The sequence below is a fragment of the Abramis brama genome (genome assembly GCF_963993115.1).
Source record: "Abramis brama genome assembly, chromosome: 5".
In the NCBI taxonomy this organism is placed as follows: domain Eukaryota; kingdom Metazoa; phylum Chordata; class Actinopteri; order Cypriniformes; family Leuciscidae; genus Abramis; species Abramis brama.
The window spans coordinates 42374935-42397547 of NC_139967.1; the positions used below are offsets into that span (position 1 = coordinate 42374935).

General features: G+C 36.4%; 2 protein-coding genes across 2 annotated transcripts; one reads left to right on the forward strand and one right to left on the reverse strand.

Annotated features, from left to right (window-relative positions):
• Window positions 1-113: 113 nt before the first annotated feature.
• rad51d (RAD51 paralog D) lies at window positions 114-5758 on the reverse strand. The gene is made up of 11 exons (XM_084114581.1): window positions 5618-5758; window positions 5427-5514; window positions 4699-4760; window positions 4430-4548; window positions 3241-3322; window positions 2942-3076; window positions 2274-2369; window positions 2107-2197; window positions 1960-2030; window positions 1240-1398; window positions 114-562 (listed from the first exon to the last, which is right to left on the reverse strand). Exons 2-11 carry the CDS (start codon window positions 5506-5508, stop codon window positions 464-466), a joined length of 996 nt encoding a protein of 331 aa, XP_083970707.1. The 5' UTR covers window positions 5509-5514; window positions 5618-5758; the 3' UTR covers window positions 114-463.
• A 92-nt stretch (window positions 5759-5850) lies between these two features.
• On the forward strand, window positions 5851-19384 carry tmem248 (transmembrane protein 248). Its single transcript, XM_084114582.1, has 7 exons — window positions 5851-6148; window positions 11209-11367; window positions 11915-12200; window positions 13646-13796; window positions 14896-15079; window positions 17506-17649; window positions 17804-19384. The coding sequence occupies exons 1-7, from the start codon at window positions 6146-6148 to the stop codon at window positions 17822-17824; spliced, it is 948 nt and encodes a 315-aa protein (XP_083970708.1). The 5' UTR covers window positions 5851-6145; the 3' UTR covers window positions 17825-19384.
• The last annotated feature ends 3229 nt before the right edge of the window (window positions 19385-22613 follow it).

The following is a 22613-nucleotide window of genomic DNA, read 5'->3' on the forward strand; positions in this document are numbered from 1 at the left end:
CAGTTATGAGTGTGAGTGTCTGTAAAGCACACTAATTTTCAGAATTGGGTTTTTTCTTGTCTAATCAGCAAGGTGCACTCAGTAATTTATGGACTTATACTGACACACAGAGGTGAGATAGCATAATGCAAAAAAAAATTCATTTTTTTATTTGTACAGTTGGTACTGAGGAAAACATCCATTTAAGTTACTCATTGCTCCATTCATCATTTAGAAAATATCAAGGTGCCAACATAATGTAAAAGATTTTAATTTAAAAAAGAATGCAAGGCCTTTGTGACCTCAGTAAATGCATAAAAGAAAAGTACAAAGACACAAATGTTCCTTATCACTTGTCAAAGAAAAAAAGTCCATAGAAATAATATACATATTTACACTGACTCTAAATATACCTCTTAGTCTTTGAAATCAAAAGAAGGACGGCCATTTGTATTGTCTATGAAAACACTGAGTGGAACTTCTGTCAAGGTTTCCTGCTTTCTAGTTTCCTCTTGCCTGAAATGGAGGTGCTCCTCTCTTCAGACCAGTGACAAAGATCAAACTCCTCTACCAGATGACAAGCCTAAAGTTTTAAAAAAGCAAACACACAGTAAATTGTAGCAATGTTCCATGTGTTCCCACTCAGTATAGATTTTATTGGTCTAGATTTTTTTTTTTTTTAAATGGCTACCTACCTGCAGACTTCAGCTCCAACCCTGCTCCAACACACTTACCTGCTATACCCTGAATAGTAGGAGTCTTAACTGTTCAAATCACTCACGTTCGGTTTTATGAATGTTTAAATTGGCAAGACTTAATTTGTTTAAACAGATAGCAACGTGTACTGTTCAGGTCTCACCTGCGCTTGTGCGCTATCAACACTCAGGTGATGACGGCGTAAATGACTGGTTATATTATTGCCACTCCTATTGAACAGTTTACAAAGAGCGACTGTTTTGTCCACTTTTTTTGATCATCACTGTTGTAATGTATTGGGAACCCAAAATGTGTATCCATCGAACGAAACATACATTAGGTAAACTACGTCTGTCTGTTTAATGCATTATTTTCAACAAACCATATTATAGATGCGACGTCAGATGAACCGTGGTGCAAGTGTATGGAGAACGGTACGGTTCGATATAAAAATAAATAACCGAGAACATTACACCCCTACTGAATAGCTGGTTCAGGTGTGTTGGATTAGGGTTGGAGCTAAACTCTACAGGATGGTAGCCCTTGAGGAGCAGGGTTGGCCACCTGTCGTGATGATTTGGTCAGAGTTGCGGTTCGTAAGGACGGAGTCTCTGCGTTCTCCACTCTCTGCAGGAGTACACGTGTGCGTGGCACATGGCTCCACGACTGGCCTAGTCCAGCCTTCAAATGCCCATTTCCATCTTTGGTCACATGGTTTGTCACCTTCAATGCAAGATTTCACCATATCAGTATCTACTACAAAGGACATTTTGATAATTGGTCATAAACTAGTCACTGTGGGATGGATTTCCTTGACTTTTCCAGACATTTCTAAAATACTGGCTCAGGATTTGTAAAGTCGCGACAGATCTTTTTTCCATATTGTGACGTACATCCGAGTTAAACGGATTGTTGAATAGGAAAAAAAATAGGATGGGGACTTGGTTCTTTCAATCCGTTGTTAATTGGTGGAGCCAATTGTAAGAAAAGTGGACTAAATCATTGGAGAAAATCCCGTTTTTACCAGAAGATCAAGTTACGACATTGATTATAACAGTGCAAGGTATAAAAAAAAAAATGCTTATATATACACATGTATGATTCATTCACAATAAGATCTATAACATGCATTTACAAAACAGATAGGATGAATTTTCAATTAATGCCGACTTTAAAAAATTTGTTTATTCTCATTCGCAAAAAGAATAAAATATTAATAAAGTTTATATTAATATTTAAAATACAATATACACATATATAAACAGGAAATAGAAAGGTGTATACCAGCACAGCAATGTTGAAGTCTTTGGCGATCATCTTCAACTCCCCAGCAACTTGCATCAGCAGGGACATACCTGATGAAAAGTAGCAGAACTGACTTCTGATGCACGATATTATGATAAAGTATTGTGCAATACTGTAAACAAATACCCTCATTTTGTTTCCCTCCGAGCATGGATGAGAGCACAGCAGAGACTGAATCCACCATCAGCGCTTTGACTGAACCACCTCCAACAGACGCCTGGGCACATTCAAGAGTTCTACTACAAACAACCACTTCTATCAATCAATGGACTTTCACACAGAACAGAACCTACCTTCTGAAGCCCATTCGATCTTAGATTTTGAAGACATGCGAGCAAAGAGAAGACGTCAAATACTCTGAACACCTTGATTTTTTGAAGTGCCTCCATCTATGTATTGAAAAGGAAAAGCAGTTACGATACAAGACAGTAAAGTTTAGATTCATATTCTGGTTCAGTACAACATAAGCTTGACGGCATTTGTGGAATAATGTTGATTTCCACAAACAAACAAAAAATTGAAGAGTGAGGCACTTACAATAAAAGTAAATTGTTCAAATGTAAGTGAATTTTGGAGAATTAAAATGTGAAGCTTTCATTTTCTAAAAGCACTTCCATTGTTAACTTCTGTATTATGTTGTTTAAATCAATTTTACAGTTGTTTTAGGGTTTGTGGTGTTGAGAAATTGTATATATAAAATCAGACAGAAATGGTTATGAAGTGATTTTTTTTTTTAAACTAAAATCATATTAACATTATGTGGCTAAAGATTTATGGTTTAGCCCCATTAACTTCCATGGTAAGCGTCTCGCTGTAACCCAGATTTTTGCTTTTTTTAAATAAAAGAAGGGACAAGAGGAAATTTAACATGGACACAAATGCTACTGATCTGGAATATTGAACATACAACAAAGTGATATTTGCCTTAGCATGCACTACTAATAAATTAGACTTTGATCACCTGCTCCTCCATATTAGGGGTCCTGGTTTGTAGCATCTGAAGCAGTCGGTTGGCACACACACCACCCCTTGTGTCAATGTAAAACACAGTCTGCTTCAGCTGGTGGGACATATTAACCGCAACACTAAAACACACCTACAAAGTGATTGAGAGAGACACAGAGCACCGTTGAACACCCATTAATTTGCCCACCCAACCCTAGTAGGTAATAAAAGCACTTTGGACTTTGGACACTGTGGACTTTGACATTGTGGAGCAGGACCAAGCAACTGAGAAGAGTTTCCAGAACAAAAGGTCACCTGTGTTTTCCCGCTCCCTGGACTTCCTATCAGCTCAGTTATTTCCCCTGTGTACAGCCCAGAATCTAACAGCTTATCCAAACTGAAGAGAAGACAGCACAGATTTAATACAAAATACAGAGACTTAATACAAAATACATACACTACCATAAAAAAATGTGGGGTTGGGTTTTTCATGTTTTTTTTTAAAGAAGTCTCTTATGCTCACCAAGGCTGCATTTATTGGATCAAAAAAATTGGAAAATCAGTAATATTATGAACAATGTTGGAGGTAATGCATTACAAGTAACTTGAGTTACGTAATCAGTTTATCAGTGATCAGTTTAATCACTTTATTAACCAATGTCTTTGCTGCTGACCTTCGATGATCTAATTCAACCATACTATTAAAGCAAAAATGACTTTAGATAAAGATCACATTTGTGTTTCATTTTTAAGTAAGAGTCTTTCTTCTCCTGCATCCTATTCTCCTGCAAAATGGCAGCACAGCTGAAAGGTTTATTTGAGCTGTGGTCTCTAACTGTACAGCCGTGAATTTGCATTTCCTTCAGCCTTAAGCATAATCATTTACTTTTTGGCGTGAAAGGGCCTTTTAGGGAGTAACGCAATATTGTAATGCATTACATTTAAAAGTAACTTTCCAACACGGATTATGAAATATTGTTACAATTTAAAAGAACTGTTCTCTATTAGAATATATTTTAAGATGTAATTTATTCCTGTGATGAACTTTCAGCATCATTACTCCAGTCTTTAGTGTCACATGATCCTTCCGAAATCATTATAATATGCTGATATGATGCTTAAGAAATATTTCTTATTATTATCAGTGTTGAAAACAGTTGAGCTGCTTAATAATTTTGTGGAAACTGCAACAGCATTAATAGAAATACAACAGCATGAAATAAAAATATTTAGTAACATTTTAAATGTCACTTTTGATCAATTTAATGTGTCATTGCTGAATAAAAGTATTAATTAGTTTCTTTCAAAAATCTTTTATAAAATCATAGTGACCCCAAACTTTTAAACTATAGCGTATATACAAACTATTTATTATATTATATTATATTACGAATCCTCCATATATTATATTAAAAAAAATAATAATAATAATATTATATCCAAAAAAAAAAAAAAATTTATATATATATATATTTTTTTTTTTTTTTTTTTTTTTGGGGGGGACCTGGGACTGCCGGTGGACAGAATAGCTGTGGAGCTCAAGAGCTCTTCATAGAGATCAGCTCCAGAGACTGGAAAAGCAGTGCACTGAGCCAAGAGCACACGCCGAACAGCTACTAGAGCCTGAAAGATAGGACAATATTTAGTTAGGTAACTTGGCTCAGTTTAGTTTAGCTATACTGTTTTTGTGATAGATAATGGTAAATTAAAGATGAGGCCTGAATAGGCATTACAAAAACAACAACAACAAAAAAAAACAGTCATTCCACATACCTTGTAAGACAATGAACACTTTTTTGCAAGTTCTTCTGGGTTACACAAGACAAAGTCCTCAACTGAAAGAATTAAACACGGATGTATTATTAATGCAAGACCACAGACAGCTACAGAGTAAACTTTATTAATCCCCATAGGGACAACTGTAGTGATTGAGCAGCAACAATAGTTCAATGAATAAACCTCTTATTATTTATTTATTTATGTCATTCCAAACTCATATGATGCCCTGCCATTTTTTTTCTTGTGAACACAAGGAGACATTCCACAGAATCTTTACGCAGCTCTTTTCCATACTAAGCAGTGTTATTTTTTAGTATTATTGAGATACTATTATGGTTTTATTAATATTTTTAATTGTTTTTTATTTTTTTCCATTTTCATTCTCATTTGAAAAATACATTTTGTTTCATAAGGGAAAATGACACTTTGGGGATGATAAAATAGCTACAGGTATCTACTAATAATGCAATATGCAGATTTATATTTCCAACACAATAAAGAAGAGCCCAACACAATCGCACAGTAAATAATCCTGACATTAAAAAGAGAAAAAAAGGGGACAAGTGGAAATTAATTTTTACTGTGATATTACTGTGGTAACGTAACGTTAGTTGGTTTAGGTTTAACCCCATAAAGCCATTGTAGTACTACAGTATTTCTTGTTAGTGCCATAAGGATGAATTTGAAACTACATGTATCAGTGTGATGCTCAAAGTCAACACCTGTTCTGATGTCCTCTGATTGTAAAGCCTTAATGAAGTCCTCGTTTATTCCAGGGCAGATCCCTTCTCTCAAGATCACCATGACTCCCTGGACAGAAATGAGGACACAATCGACAACAACGTTATTAAAAAGAGGTAACGTAATAACAACGCTACGTTGAGCATCTTAATAACAAAATACTTGATCTCACCAGATGGCTAGAAAGCCCATTAACACACACATACACACGTATTCTTCACATTAGAGTTCCTCTGAGAATCTTCACATCTTGAGAGTAATCTTCATAATGACTTTAATGCAGCCCGCCACATTTCAACACCAGTCAGCGTTCAGCGTGATTGACATGAGCACCGACCAATCACAGCCTCCGTCGGTTTACATAAGCCAATGACAGGCTTTGCACTGTGCTAAGCCCCGCCGTGCGTGATCGGTGCGTGCGTAGAGAAGTGAAAGTAACGTGATTGGTTGCGCTGCTGCTGGTCTCCAAACACAGAAGACTGAAGACATTTCCAGTCAGTTTCCGTCAACCAGCAGCTCGTTGTAGTCGCAAAGGCCATATAAAACCCTGTTTTTAGAATATAGTGCACCTGCAAATAATGGGAAGGAGTGTTGTGTACTCCAATACCGCTGTCAGCTGTGCGTTTGTCGCACAGGCCCGTTAGGCTCGAGTTTGTTAGCGTTAGCCGCCTCAGCTGTCTTGCGCACTCGCTGAGGCAAAATGGTGAGTTTGATATTTCCAGCTTGTTTTAAGTCAATTGCTTAACATGTTGTATTTGTGTGGTTGGGAATGGTTGCATAACTAGTTAGCCGCGAGGCTGCTCCATTTGGATGTCACCAGGTTTAGCTGTTTTGGTGAGAATAGCAAAGATACGTGCCGTTCAGATCGAAGCTCGTAACGTTAGCTAACACAAACAGCTATATATCGGCTGTGTATTAAAACCTAGAGAGTTGACTTTATTCTGCATTTACGTGTGTCACATACCCCAGAAATACTGTCTCGATTGGTAGATCACTGGGATTTGACACTCGGCCGTCGTGTAGATTTTGACAGCTCAATATGTGATGCAGACTACGACTAAAGAGGTCGAGAGATTCAGGCCATCAGCAGCAGCTCTCTAATAAGAGCAAATATGATACAAGCCAAGGTAAAATAACTGTGTTTCTGTCAGGTAGATCCCTATGTAGAAGATTGTAAGTTAATATTTGTAAATAGTAAATTTGAAAGAAAAGAAAAAAACTTCCCTCATCAGTCTGTTGCCAATTCTTGAGATCATTTCTGGTCAGAGATCAGAAATGCAATTTATGAAATTCTTGTAAAGGTTTACACAGACTGTTTAATGACATATACATACATGCATACACACACACACGCACACACACCATAGCGTCGTAATCGTGGGCGATACTGCAAAATTCGATATCGATCCGATACCAAGTAAATACAGGGCCAGTGTCGCCGATACCAATACTTTTTAATTTTAAAAGCGTGCACTTGAACTAACATGCACTTTCCTGTGCTAGAGCAGTGTGTCATGATTTATGAGATGAATGCATCATTAATATGCTAAATCTGAATACGTTTTCATGACCACTAAATATTTTGTGATTTGTGCTCTCTCAACTCGCCTGTCAGTCAGTGACTTTTACCAAACTACCCTAATTATAGTAAATGCACTATTGTACATTAGCCTACTGTTCAAAAGTTTGGGGTCTGTAAGATTTTTTTAATTCTCTTGTGCATTTATTTGATCAAAAATACAGTAAAAATTGTAATGTTACAATTTAACAAAGGCTGTTTTGTATGTCATAGTAAACTGTAATTTATTCCTGTGATCAAAGCTGAATTTCCAGCATCATTAGTCCAGTCATCATGATCCTTCATGATGAGAATTAATTTTAATATGCTGATTTGCTGCTCAAGAAACATTTCTTATTATTATCAATGTTGAAAACAGTTTCATATTTTTGTGGAAACCATGATACAGTTTATGCAGAATTATTTGATGAACAAAGTTGAAAAAACAGCATTTATATGAAATAGATTTTTTTTTTTAACAGTGTAAAACCCCTGACTGTCACTTTTGATAAATTTAATTCATCGATCCTTGCTGAATAAAAATATTAATTTCATTTAAAAAAATCTTACTGACGTCAACATTTTGAACCGGTATGTACACTTTTAGTTTGTTTATTGTGAAAACTTGTGTTTCTCTGTCATCGAAGCAAGGCTTCGTTTCCCAAACGCACCGTGGGCCTGTGAGCTCAGCGAAGCACCAGCATCAAACGCTCTCTGTGATTGATTGGTTTCGTCTTGTATCCAGATGACTACGAGAAATAGTTCTATCCTACACAATTATTCGCTAACTTTCGCTTATTTTTCCACTTAGAAGCTTATTTTACGCACTGAATTGCGTGCTAAATTAATAAAAGTTACTGGTAAAAAACACACACATTTGGATCGATATTTTTATGTGAGGATCGATCCTTTTCGATACAACGTCAGTATCGAAAGTATCGATACTTCAGGATCGATCCGCCCACCCCTAGTGGCAAGTAGTACGAATGTTGACAGCTGCTGTTATCAGCTGGTTACAGTATTGATAACTGTTGCTGAGCGAACGTTAATGTTAGCTACCGTTAGGAGTCAGTTAATCAGTATTAAAAGCTTCTGTTGAAGATGTCAGCCTGAATTATTTCAACCTGTTTTTTTAAATAATCACGTTAAACAGCCGAATCCCTATCAACACCTACCCGATAGAGAAACCGAGGATAAAGAGAAACTGAGGGCATATATATATATATATATATATATATATATATATATATATATATATTTAGATGCCTATAACTATGTGCTGAATGGTCATGTAAAGACTTGTGTGGTACGATCCGCAGTTCTGCCTTGCCAGCGCCAAGAAGACGACAGTGTAAAGAGTGACACTACGGTGCAATTTTAATGATATGAATATTTTCTAGAAATAAAAATTCCTGATACAGCATACTCATTTTTCATCGATTCTCGCACCCAACAAAACAACAAGATGACATTTAATAATAAAAATAATAATTTAAGCTCCTTATAATGTAGCCGAATCTGTGCTGGTTTGTCTTGGCCGCCTCCAGTTTTCCGTTTGTTTTGCCTCCAGCTAGCGCCGTGACGTAACTGTGACATCGGCGCAAAAGGGGTCTATAACGACATTACCCATGATTCTGCAGTGAAATCTCCACCAATCAGAGAATTGCGTCAAGCACGTCGCTGAAAAATAACATTTTAGCAATTTCCCATGAAGCACTGTGAATGTAGAGTCAGTTTCCCTACGCTCTCAAACTACATACATATTTATATGCATATTTTGCAATACACATAAAATATATTGTTTCTGTATACATTTTTAAATCAATACAATAGTTTATATTTCTCCCTCGTTTTAAATTTGATTGTCATTTGCATTGTTTCATTTTATAAGTTCTTTCCCTCATTAAAGCAGTTAAGTACACAGTCTTGTACCTTTGTGTTTTTGTCAGATTTTCAAATTCTTTTTTGCTTCAAATTAAAGTTCTGATGTTGTGATTCACCTTCAAGATGGCTAGTTTGGTTCATGTCTTATAACTATTAAATTAAGACTTTTTAAAAAAGTCCTTATGGGAAAAATACTTTCAGAACCAACCGATGCAAAAGCAAATTCTATAGGCCAATTCACACTGCACTGACATTTGCCGACCAACGATTTTATCGGATCAGTGGGTGCTTTTCATTTCTAATTTGTGCATCCTCATTTCCTTTCCTCGCGTCTCAGCTCCAACCCCCGTAGGATGTGAGGGAAGGCTGCAAGAAAAGAAAATGAGAACAGAGGAATCTAAGGAAAGCTTATTTGTATATTGGAATATTCTTGATCACTCGAGCGTCACTTCACAGCATCATCAACTGCGCTTAAGGGACCTGCCCGTATGTTGTTTGGTTAATTTAAGAAATTATTAATAAATAACAGTAACGCAAGATGCCTTGTTGAAATATTTAAGATGTATGGTTTATTTAAACAGCAAAGGAAAAGCTTAAATCAAAATAATTGTGACAGAGAATTTATACGTGCGTCAGGTTTCTCAAGAAAGACTTCCGCATGGGATACACCTGTGTATCCTCACTCATAACTCCTCTGGAAGCTTCCTCACTCCTCGTTCTTCGCCTTCTCGTGGAGCAATTAGAGAACTGAGATGTTCTTCAAGATGGCTTTCTTTGGTCGGTTTCCGGGTCACAGGCTGAGCGCCATGCGTGTTACACCTGTCGGGGTCTGGTGCCGTTGGTCGCCACTTGTTTTCTCTGATTGAACATGTTCAGTTGGCTTTCGTTGGGTCGTGAAATGTCTGATAAGTAGCATACTGTAATTGTCCCTCTCGATCAGTGTGATTTGGCCTTTTAGTGTATAAACTGCACAGGACAGAATGCTAACAATCTACATCAGGGCTTCTCAAATGGAGGGCCACTGTCCTGCAGAGTTTAGCTCAAACTGTGATTGAACTCACTTACCTGCAATTTTGTAGGAACTCTCAAGACCTTGACTTGCTTGTTCAGGCGTGTTTGATTAGGGTTGGAACTAGGGATGCATTGAAATTAAAATAAATAAATAACTGCAGGACTGGATTTGAGGAACCCTGTTCTCTATATGCATTGAATACTCAGATGACCTTTTAGATTAGCTAACATGTGCCTTGATTTTTACTGACTTGATTTTTACTGTGCAGTGTGACAGATAAATTGGAAGTAATATCAGTTGTGATTTCTTATGTATGCCATTATTGATCAGACTGCCTGCTATTGACACATTTTCACAAAATGGGATTAAAAAATGTATTTATTTTTTCCAAAGATTATAATCACACATTCACACGTAACTCACTGAATTAAATATTGTGTGATTATGTGATGAAGAATGCATGTTCAACAACCATTTAACTGACCATCACAAAAAGAGTTTCAGTCTGATATTTAAAAGAAAAAAATATAGGATGTGTTGGTGTTGGTGAGTTTATTTTCATATTCAAAACACAAGGCTGGAGACATAATGCTTCACCTCAAGATAACCTGAGGCAGTGTTAGGCTACATGTCACATACTATTCACAAACCAGCATTAGCTTCTAATGCATGTTATGGTTTTGCTTCTACAATTTAAGAAGAAAAAAAAAAAAACAGGTTTCCTGATAGTGGCTCAATGTCTTCGTTTACAGGATTTAATTTGATTGGTTGTAAAACAGGATTTGTGAACGCTTTTAACCGCACAGAAGTGCTAAGAGTATTGTCTCTTCGTTATTTTTTGTCAGCTCATTCAGCCATTGTTTGTTTGAGTTTGTTGTTGGTATGTGGGGTGTGGAGTTTCTGCTTCCTTTCTAAATCCATTTGACAGCATCTCTTGTTTGTTTTCCACACAATTTAATCTACAGAGCTTTACTCCTCTAATAATTCTTAAGCTGCAATAATATTTGAATTTGTAACCATTAACCCTCTTTGATATTAATAATGTGCAAAACAAGCAAGACTTTGAACCAAGATCTGCCATTGACTGGTGTTTAGGAATGTACATGTGTCTAAATGACTGTAAAGCAAGTTGTGAAACTTCACAGTTCAACTTTTGTCAAGTGGAGAGAACAATTAAATGAGCTAGAGCCAAATATTGACTTGGGATTGAGAATTCTTTGCCATGTTATACAGTAGATTCATTCAATGCCAGTGTTGATGTAGGTCAGAGTTTTTCCCTAAGCTTGTGGGACTTTTTTTCTTTTTGCAGGTGTTGTTGTTGAATCCACTGGAGAATCTGAAGACCTACATAAGTAACCGTCCACCGCTGGTCATTTTTATGGTCAGCGTCAGTGCTGTGGCTATTGCTTTCCTCACTATAGGATACTTCTTTAAGATCAAGGAGATCAAATCACCTGAAATGACCGAGGTAGAAAATAACTTGGTTTACCTCAAATGTGTGAGCCATGATCCATTGAAAATACTTGGGAACAAAATAGTTAATGATTAGTAGACCAGTGTTATTTTAAGTATTATTTATATACTATTTATATAAAAGTATATAATATAATATGTATGTATGTATGTATGTATGTATTTTTAATTAGTTTAATTAGTTGTAGTTTGTTTTAGTAATGCAATTTAGCTGTGATTTTAGTTTTTAAAAAATATTTCATTTAATTTATTTTAAATTCAGTTTTAATTTTATAATTTTATAAGTTTATTTCAGAGTTTAGAGTTAGGGTTTATAGTTATTTCATTTAGATTGCAAATAAAGTTTTTCATCTCATACTTTATTTTTTTAATTTCTTTTATGCTTTTTTAATTACTTAAAATAATTTTTTATAGTTTTAGTTAATAAAACAACACTGTAATAGACATACAGGTATGAACCTGCATATATATTGTTTAGGAAATTCTGGCGATAATCTTTACTTTGAATTTACTTTTTTGTGAATTTTTTTTTTTCTCCCCAGGATTGGAACACCTTCCTTCTCCGATTCAACGAGCTTGACTTTTGCATCTCAGAAAACGAGACCCTCAAGCATAGCTTGAATGAGTCCATTACACCAGAGAGCACGGTGACCAGTACTCAGGCGCGATCCAGCACGCAGTCGCCAGCCCTGCTGGAGGACCCCGGTCTGATCAACATCTCAGTGGCCATCACATTGACCCTGGATCCACTGAGGCCATTCGGCGGCTACTCACGCAATATTACCCACCTTTATGCCAGTGCGCTTGGGCACCAAGTTGGCCTTGCTGGTATGTCTCAGTTTTTTGGGGGGGGGGGTTTAACCTGGACGTGTGCCATCTGATAACATACCTCCATGTGATCGCTGATTTTATCAGCTGTTTTTCATAGTTTTTCACACCTTGCATATTTCTACTCTGCACTCAGTTTGCACTTCCTTGAAAGGATAGGAAAGTACTGTATGTTTGAGTCAGTACATCGATTTTCTAGGCATGCAAATATACAGTAGCTTTTATCTAGTGGGGAAAGAAAGACCATTGAAACAAGCTTATTTTAATAAAATGCTTGAATCATAGAGGAAATTTGACAATAATATATTTTGCCTCTTTAGTTAAAATAATGCTTTAAAAAAAGAGTCTTAAAGAAAAAATGGCAGGCTATGTGAAGTATGCATTTACCAATGAGAAAGATTTACCAACCATCTTTTCCTTATGTGTTTTGACCCAGAGAACATGTTGATGTGTACTGTTTTCTACATTTGAATGCTAGCATCTAGTTACATTTATTATTACTTAACTTTTAGATGCATGTGTTTAAAAACAGCCATTGCACCTTCTTTGTGGCTTATCTTGTGATTTTTATGTATAATATATATTTATTATAAATATATTTTCCCTGCTCCCTCTGTAAGAGAACCAATGCAAACTTCTTCTGTTGTACATTGGGTTGTGGGCAGTATAAGCTGAAAAACCATCCATTGATAAACGCTGAAGCTCAAAATAATATACCATCTGGGCATCTTTGGTGTACTATTTTACATATACTGCCATTCAAAAGTTTGAGGTCTGTGAGATTTTTTTTTTTTTTTTTTTTTTTATTGTTTTGAAAGAAGGTTCTTATGCTCACCAAAGCGCCAAAATACAGTAAAACTATTATAATATGCTTATTTGGTGCTCAATAAACATTTCTTAAGATTGTCAATGTTGAAATCAGTTGTGCTGCAAGTATTTTTGTGGAAACCGTGATGCATTTTCTTTTCTTGTTTTTAGGATTCTTTGGGGAACAGAATCTTTTTCTTTAAAACAGAAATCTTTTGTAACGTTATGAATGTTTTTACTGTTTCTTTTGATTAATTTAATGCACCTTTGCTGAATAGAAGTATTAAATTCTTTCAAAACAATCTTGCTGACCTCAAAAGTTTCGAGGTCATTGAGGTATTTGTAGTGAAACTTACATTGAGTACGTTTAGAAATTTTGAACAGCATCCAGCCTCCGTGACTGTCTATTTTATTGACATGGATCAGGGTGGAGAGTCATTGCTGTGTGTTTATTTTTTCCCCTGGTGTTGTGACTGAACATAGTCCAGTTAAAACAACGGTCCATTGTGCACAAAGGGATATCCGTGTTAGAGAGGCCAGAACTGAATACCTTCTAGATATCACTTGCAGGCACATCTAAGCTCCCTTTGTTTTACAGAACATGCTGACTCTGTGTGGGTGTGTTTGTGTCATTAAAGGCAGAGAGGCCCATGAAGAGATGAACATCACTTTCACTCTGCCGGCAGCCTGGAACTCAGATGAGTGTGTTCTGCATGGTCGCTGTGAGCAGATGGTCTTCAGCACCTGTATGACCATCACAGCAGCCAGTAATGTCTTCCCAGTCACAGTGTAAGTGTCTATAGAAAGTGCATGTGCCAAATCACACTACAGGTCAGTCATGTAGGGGAAATGTGCGGTGAGTTGCGCAACTTTTTACTTGCACATTTTACTGTATATCAGGATGTCTGTTATCAACTGAAAATAGAGAAGTTGAAAAATTCACAAAATTTGAATGAAATTAAACTGTTTACAACCTTTTCTAATGCTATATATTTTATTTTATAAAAATGTTTACGTTTTTAGTACATCGTTGTCATGTAAACGTACCCTCAGACACATTAGAGAAAGCATTTAAATAAATCCTGTGAATGCAGCATCAAATCTTTAATCAAATCCCATAGAATTTCATTGTGAATCCTCTCAAATTGTATCGTTCAGAATTTGCAAAAATCATATTGAAAACCTAAGAATTGTTAACCGAATTGATTAGCTGTCTACCCAAAGAGATGGATGGATGGATAGCATGATTATACACTGTAAGATACTATTATAGTGTTTTATATTTTGAACAACTTTGGATTATTATTATTATTATTTTTATTATTGTAGTAATATGTCTGGAAAATGTTGCCATTTTTGTTTGTTTTAGTACATCGTTAAACTAAAGGAAAATGAGAAATGTTGTTTAGCAACTTGCTGAAATTAAATTCGTTTTGTTTGATTTCAGTTCACTTTTATTTTATTTCAAGTAATGAAAATGTTTTTTGAATTGTTTTAGTTAATGACCCTGGTATTATAGGCTCTTTCTAAATTCAAACGTATATGCACGGTTTGTTAGATAATGGGGTGGTACATCTTACCCACTGACACATCTTACCCCACTCTCCTATACTATGTGTTTTGTATCTTCAAGATGTGCTCTCAAATATTGCTGTAGGCTTTCAACTGTGGATTTTCTCTGTAAATGTGTTTGTGTGTTGAGTAACTAACAACTCAGAAATGAGTGTTTAACTGACCCTGCCAAAGCAAAACATAAAGAACATACACAGAGGGGCAGCATAGTTCAAATTGGTGTTGCACAACTGAAGCTTGTTTTTTAAGAAAACTGACTTGAGATTCCTTCATCTAGGATGAGTAATTCATGTCTTGTTTTGCAAATCCTCTGCAGGCAGCCGCCTCACTGTGTCCCAGAGACCTACAGCAATGCCACATCCTGGTACAAGATTTTCACCACAGCACGAGACTCGGACACGAAGTACACACAGGAGTACAACCCATTCTGGTGTTACAAAGGTGCCATTGGGAAGGTGTATCACACACTGAATCCCAAGCTCACTGTCATCGTTCCAGATGTGAGTGTTTGATAGGAACATTGTGTGAATAAGTGCTTTGTGAAAGTACAGTACTAATATATATTAGGGATGTGCAAGACTAGTCGACTACAGTACAGCTAATACTAGTCGACACAGAAAACAATAGTCGATCACACGGGAGAAAAAATACACAAGATTTTAGCGTTCAAATTACTGTTGTCTGAATGTTAAGAGCAGTGCCACTGTGAAGAGCAGGGCACGAGCCGTGGAAACGGAGTGAGGCCGGTGGCGCGAGTGTTAATGTCCCAGGAGCTCCGAGAGATAAGAGGAGTGACGACCAGGCCTGGCACATTTAAGTTGCGTTTTGTCTATGTATGGGCAGCAGTCGAAAACACCTGCCATTTTCTTTCGTTTTATTTATTTTAAAACTTCCGTTAACCGTTCACCGGTTCCCCCTTCTTCCCTGCTCCTTAAACCTTGTTACATTTATATTAAAATAAACCACTTGGAAAAATAATACCATAAGAGGTAGGGCTTAATCTTTTTATTTTACTTCAGATACGTTTTCTTCATGTCACGGAGAGCACAGAAATTATGTTCTAAAGACAAAGGTGCGTGAGTATTTTGAATTAGAAATAAAACTGCAAAGTTCTATGTATGCTGTGCCATTTCAAACTGGCATAATTCCACTAGAGCATGCATCACCATATTCATGCACGAAGGTGTGATAGCCGAAGCAAGGCAATGCCCATCGCGTATTCACTTCAACTCCATTCGCCAACACACTTATTCGCCAAGTGTGCGACATTTAGCGGCATTTATTATGGGATTTGACTGTTTGATTCATTGAAGTGCTCAAATGCATATACACAAGTCTTTTAGAGGGTTTCTGACTTAGACTAGTCGGTTACAAAAATTCTGTTTAAACGACAAATTAGTCGATGCGCACATCCCCAATGAAAAGTTAGTAATAAAATGAGAAACAAAGAAACACATTACAGTTAACAGAAAAGGTGGCAGGTCTGTTGCATTCACACTGCAACACTAAGTTTGGCATATGAGATTTGTTTTTGTCCTGTTTGTGGCTATGGTTATTACAATGTCAAACATCACAATTTCAGATTCAGTCCCGCATTTTAATACAGTTGTCAAAATTTGCAGCGTGTACTGCCAAAATATGAATGGGTTATATACAGAAACCTCCCTTTATGATCATGAGGCTGATATCACTTCAGTTTAGCAGCAGCACAAGTGAAAACTCTTTTGTTATAATCAAAAAATCTGTCTATCCTGCACAGTGAATCTATTATTTACTAAGGCTGTGTATCGCCAAGAATCTGGAAATATGATGCACATCACGATTAGGGATGGGACGGTATGAAAATTTCATATCACGATAATAGTGACCAAAATTATCGTGATTATCAATATTATCACGGTTTTGTTAAAACGAGATGAAAGTGTTCAAAAATAACTGATGCTCACACTGGAAACATTTCAACAAGTATTATATTTGAAAATCAACAAACAAATAAAACCAGCAGCTCTATGCACTTTAAGCAAGATTATATTCTGTGGCATTTCCTTCCTTATAATGACCGTCGTCAATAACAACGCATTATAACGACGCACATCCATGTATCACAGCGGACGCGCTCTCTCGTTTCATTCAAATACAACTTGCCGTCTTTTGCGTCTCCGTTTTTGTTTGAATTGAAAATGAAATCAGAGTTGATTTATTGATAATATTGTTGTGATCATCTTGTCTGGACGATTGTTTTGTACGCTGTACAAAATTAATTTATAAACGGGTAAGATTTAAAACATTAATCTGCCTTCCGCCATTCCTTCTCGAATAAAAAAACAACAACATTGCGCGCTGCGCCTGCGTCAGACTGTTGCTGGCTGGACAGGATTTACAGTGAGTTATTAAAATCGCAATAATCAAACACGGTTTTAATGATAATTACATTTTAAACGATAATACTAACTGTCAGTACATTTTATCGTGGTTTATAGTGAAACCGGTAATCGTCCCATCCCTAATCACGATACATGGGTTTTGATATAATATATTGCAATGTTTATTTATTTATTTATTTTTCTGTTAGAAAGAGAAACTAATTTTAGAAAAACTGTCACAAATAACACACCATAATACGTATAAAACCTCAGTAAGCATAACATCTGATATTATTTAATCCGAAAAGTGGTATTTGCATTTATCAGTCCCTGTAACATGCAACATCATCAGTGATATTTTACAGTATCACCCTAATCAGACTGATGCCAATAATTAAAAAAAAGAATCTGTAAGATTTTGTAATTCAAAGTGATTGCCACAGATATTTACTTTTTATCACTTTGAATTATTATACATAATATGAAGTAAACTGTCACAGTTTATATTAAAGTCTGTAAAAGTATGTATTTACAGATGCAAATTGCTTTCTCTTTCCCGACAGGACGATCGCTCCCTCATTAACCTGCACCTCATGCACACCAGCTACTTCTTGTTTGTGATGGTCATCACAATGTTCTGCTATGCAGTCATCAAGGGCAGGCCTGGCAAAGTTCGACAGAACAACCCAGATTTTTGTCCAGAAAAGGTACGACCTGGTGTATAAGATGATCTGTGTGATGAGTTGGCTTGTTAAATTGTAACCGAGCCTGTAGTTGCTGTTCTTGTTACAGGAATGTCATCATCCAGCTCACAACAAACATGCCCTAGCTGAATACTAAAAGTGCCTGTTTTTCTCACAGGTGGCCTTGTCGGCGGGATAAACGGGGTCGAAGGTGAACATCTGAACCGAAGCATATCGGAAAGGGAAGTGAGAAAACTACATGTTGCCTACTGAACCCAGGAGAAGGGTGCAAAAAAAAAAAAAGCTCTGTGAATGCATTTTTCTGCAATGTTGGGTCACTCCAACCAAAGACTTTTAAGTGCCTGTATCTACTGTGTAAATAATTCTAGGACTCTTAAATTCAGAACAGAAGCAGTCTGCCTGAGCTTCCCCTGCACCCTGTGCCATCCTGTAAATGTTCAGTATATCCAGTACCAACAGAGGAAAGTGTTTGACTAGAGATGAGGAATATCGCCTCCATTTAAATTTGATCCATTCTCATGCTTGCTCTTTGTGTTCTTGATCAGATCACAAATGTGTATCCTACTTCCTGTGACATTTGATTTCTCTGGAGGTGACCTTCGCCTTGTCATTCCTCTTGTGTCTTCGTCTTAACCGACCCTTTCATACGTGTCCATTGGCGATTCTGCAGTGGCATTTCTTCTGATTCCTCTTTGAGGACGGGCAGATGCGTGGATCTCTGCCATGTACCATGATCAGGCTGCTGGTCATGATCTTTGGTCAACGAGTTCCTCTAGTGATGACAGCTGGCATTTGTTTGACGTGCTTCTTTTATCATCCGAACCCCCCGCTGGTTTTACTGCGAACGTGTCTAAAAGAGATGCCGGAGTGGATGTGGACGCAGTGCTCAGTTTAAATTCCTCTTAAATGCAAATAGATGGGAATAAAACATGACAAAACATCATCTTACTCAGAATGTTACCGTGTTAGTGAGTCGAAATAAAAAGCCTATTCATGGATCGATGGATTTGTGTTTAAATAATTCATGGCCTTGGGCTTCACATGTCATTTAGGTCCACATCTGTTTCTGGACATTTCAAATGAATGTATTTGTAAAATCAGCGAATTAACAGCAGTGATGCAGCAGCAATCTCTTGTACATTTAACATCGAAGTTTAAAAAAAAATGTAAATCATTATTGTAGATATCTTATTTTTTGTAATCATTGTACTCTTATCCATTTCTCAACCATCCATTGTGTTTCCTGCCATTTTATTGTTTCGTTTAATGCCTAGTTTGATACTTTTAGTTTTGGTTTAATCTTTGCCTTCCAAACCTACCGTTTCATTATTCTTACTGTCATTTAAGTTTTCGTTTCCACCCAATGAAACTCATATCATGCATGTGTGATCATATACAGTAGATGTGCATGAGACTTGTTACGAATGCTTAGTTCATGCTCCTGTTTGGTTTAGCATTGCATCTCTGTATGATTCACTGCTCTTTATCGACGAACCCATTTTCCCATCATGCCTTGCTTAGTTACAGCCTTCTTTAGCTGCATCAGTCACGGTTCATCAGCACTCACCTTCTTTCTCCCAATATTACAGCCCATAATAAACAGGCATCCAAACACTAATGTGCCTTTGCACTGTGTCAGTCATGTTCATCGCTGTCTTCTGTTTAAGACAGTTTTCCTCCTTCAGTTGAACCTGCTGTGTACATTTTGAGTTGAAATAAATAAATCTGCTCTCACTGACTTCCTCCCCATTTCATGTCCAAGTCAAAACTGCAGTAATGGCTGCGAAAGAGTGGGATTCATTTGTGCTTTTTCTGTTGATGATTGAGAATGAACATTTGTTTTGTTTTTTACACCCCTTTTTAATTCATCCTACCATAACTAGTTTGATAAAGTTATATAAAAATGCTAAGTTATTGCATTGAGCAACCAATGGAAGCTTGTTTCCATCATGTAATTAAAACAAATGTCATTGCAACTTTTTTTCTCACAATTGCGAGTTTGTCTCAACGTTTTCTCAGAATTGCGGGTTTTTATCTCACAATGTACTTTTTCTTACAATTCTGACTTTTTTTCCCTCACAAATGTGAGATTTTTTTTTTTTCTTGCAAAATCTTGCAATTGCAAATTATACTCGTAATTACTAATTTGAATCTCGCAATTCTGACTTTTCTTCACAATTGTGATTTATATCTCACACTTGTGACTTTTCCTCACAGTTTGCAAGTTATAAATTGTGACTATGTTGTGCAATTCCAAGTTATAAAACTCGTAATTGCGATTCATTGCAAGAAACTGATTTTTTTTTCCACAATTGCAAGTTAATATCACAATTCTGACTTTTTTTCCCTCACAATTTTGAGTTTCTCACAATTTTGAGTTTTTTTTCTCACAATTGTTGTAAGTTTGCATCTCTCAACTCTGACTTTTTTTTTCTCTACAACTGCGTTTATATCTCAAATTCAAGGTATAAACTCTTCTGATTCAATTGCGAGATGATGATTTGTTTTCTCACAATTGCAGATTTATATCTCACAATTCTGACTTTTTCTTACAGTTGTGAGTTTATATCTTGCAATTTCAAATTATAAACTCGTAATTACTAGTTTGCATTTCGTAATTTCGAGTTTATATCTCACAATTTCAAGTTGTAGGGCGCTTCTCAATCGGAAGGCTGTGTCGAAGTAAGGCTGCATATCTCGGCTGTCACGTCAATTAAACTCCATCGAAGGCGTTCTCAATTTTCACAGATTCTTGGAAGTCAACCTTCGTTTGATATCCTTCATTTGGCTTATTTTGAAGGATTCATCAAGTGTATCCTTCACGTCCTCAACTCGCAATTATGAGTAAAAAAAAGTCTGAATTGTGACAAAGTCGCAATTATTATGTGGTGAAAACGAGCTTCCATATAAACCTGCTTTGAAATCTCTGAATCTTTAGCCCTGGAGACATTTTCTCATGTCGTTTCATTTTTGGTGTAATTGCGAAATCAGTTGGAACCTTTCTGATGGCTGAAGGCGCCTTTTGAACGTGAGCGCATTCTTCAGGTAATGCATCATTTCTGCGATCATTAAAGTTGGCCTTTCGGCGCTGCTGGAGGACAATGGAAAAGGACAACGAATTCCACGGATGCTGCCTGATGTTCAGATCATATTGATCTTTCCCCTCGTCCTTCGTTTGGGCTCGTAGCACTTGAGTGAATTGTATTTGTAAGTGGTAGAAGGTCCTCTTCTTGTCTGAACTTGCGTCGCACGCTTTGCCAGTTCCCTCGTGTTGGCGAGAGGCGTCGCGAGCCCTTCGACTCGTCATGATGCATGATTGTAAATGTTCTACCTGCTGACCTGTTTGTACGAGGACAATCCCTCTGTTTTTGTTCTGTTTGTAAGATATTGTAGGCACATGCTTTGCTGAATAAAATCTGAGATAACACTGACTTCTTGTTTTTGGTGTTTTGTCTTATTAAAGACCACACTGTAAAAAATGATTTTTTGGTGAAGTAAATACTACTGAAAAAACCCCAATGTAATTTACATGAAAAAGTTAGTTCAGGCAAGAATTAAAAAAACTAAGTAAGTTCCATATCAGTACTTAATTCAAGCGAGTAGAAATGAAAGCGTAAATATCAACTCAATAAAATTAAGTAAAAATTACTCAACTTTTCTGATACTGGGGTTCCCATCATGCACTGGACCTTGAATAATTAATGAGGTTAATTTTTCACTGGTTTCCAGCTGTATTTACACTGTTTTATCATTGCTTTTGTTGTCAGGCTTAGTAACTTGCCATTTTGTGACATTTCGAGTAAATTTTCTGCTCAAAATGACACATTCAAACACAAAAATGATCCATCAAATGTTACCGTCATTGTGTATTGTCTACCAAGTATTGAGGTCTTTGCATTCACATGATGCTTAACATCTGACATGATGTAGTATAAATTACTTAGATAATTTAAGTAAAGCACATACTATAAATGACTGGTATAATTCAATATTATTGTTTGAGTCAAATGTAATGCAAAAGAAATTTCAACTAAATTGATATTAATCAACCTTTCACTAGCCAAGATAAAATTACTTATTTTCTTTGTTACTTTCACTTAACTAGGTTAAGTAAAGTTTACTTAATTCCATATTCCAAGTAAATTTAACGTAAAGATTTCTAATTAAAGCTACTGATAAATATGTTTAGGTTTTTACTTGGCAAATCTTTGTAAATTTACTAGCATTTTCTGAGTGGAAAAAGTTGCCTAGCTTTTTTCAAGTAAATCCTACTCCAAATTTTTTTCAGTGCAATTGCATGGTTGCATGTTTTTTTTTTCTTGCTTCGTGATACCTCTAATCTAATGTTGTTATTTGACTTCAATCTTACAGATCACGGGTAATAATGTAATTATGTAACATCCATTAGTGGAAAATAAAAAGCAAGGGATTCTTGGTTTGCTAGAAGCATGTTATAAACTGAAGTGGTTGGTTTTGTGTGGAGGGCATGACACATGCACTCAGTTCTGTTGAAGGCCATGGGCGTAACTAATTGTGATTTGTCAATAACGGATTTGATGGCTGCTGCAGCCGGTTTACCTGAGGAACGAGAGACTTATTTAAGCATTTATTTTCTCCTTTTATTACAGTTGAATATGCAACAAGGCACTCGTTTGAGTTTTAAAAATCATTCATTAATAAAATGGATAATTGATTATCTGTGCGGAACACAAAGGTTTTGCGAGGCAATGCAAAGTTTATTGGGGCAATGCAGAGAACGCACAAGCATTGCCACGTATAGTTATTTTTCCTCCCATCTAATTGTTTTCTTCACCATGTCCCTTCATAGAACTCTATTGCAGATTGTAGCTGCATCCCAATTCAGAGGCTGCATCCTTCTAAGGCCGATTGCATCACAGTGGCGTGACGAAGGCTGTCCCAATTTATTGTCCTTCATTTCCTGTGCAGTAAAGGATACAACAGATGGA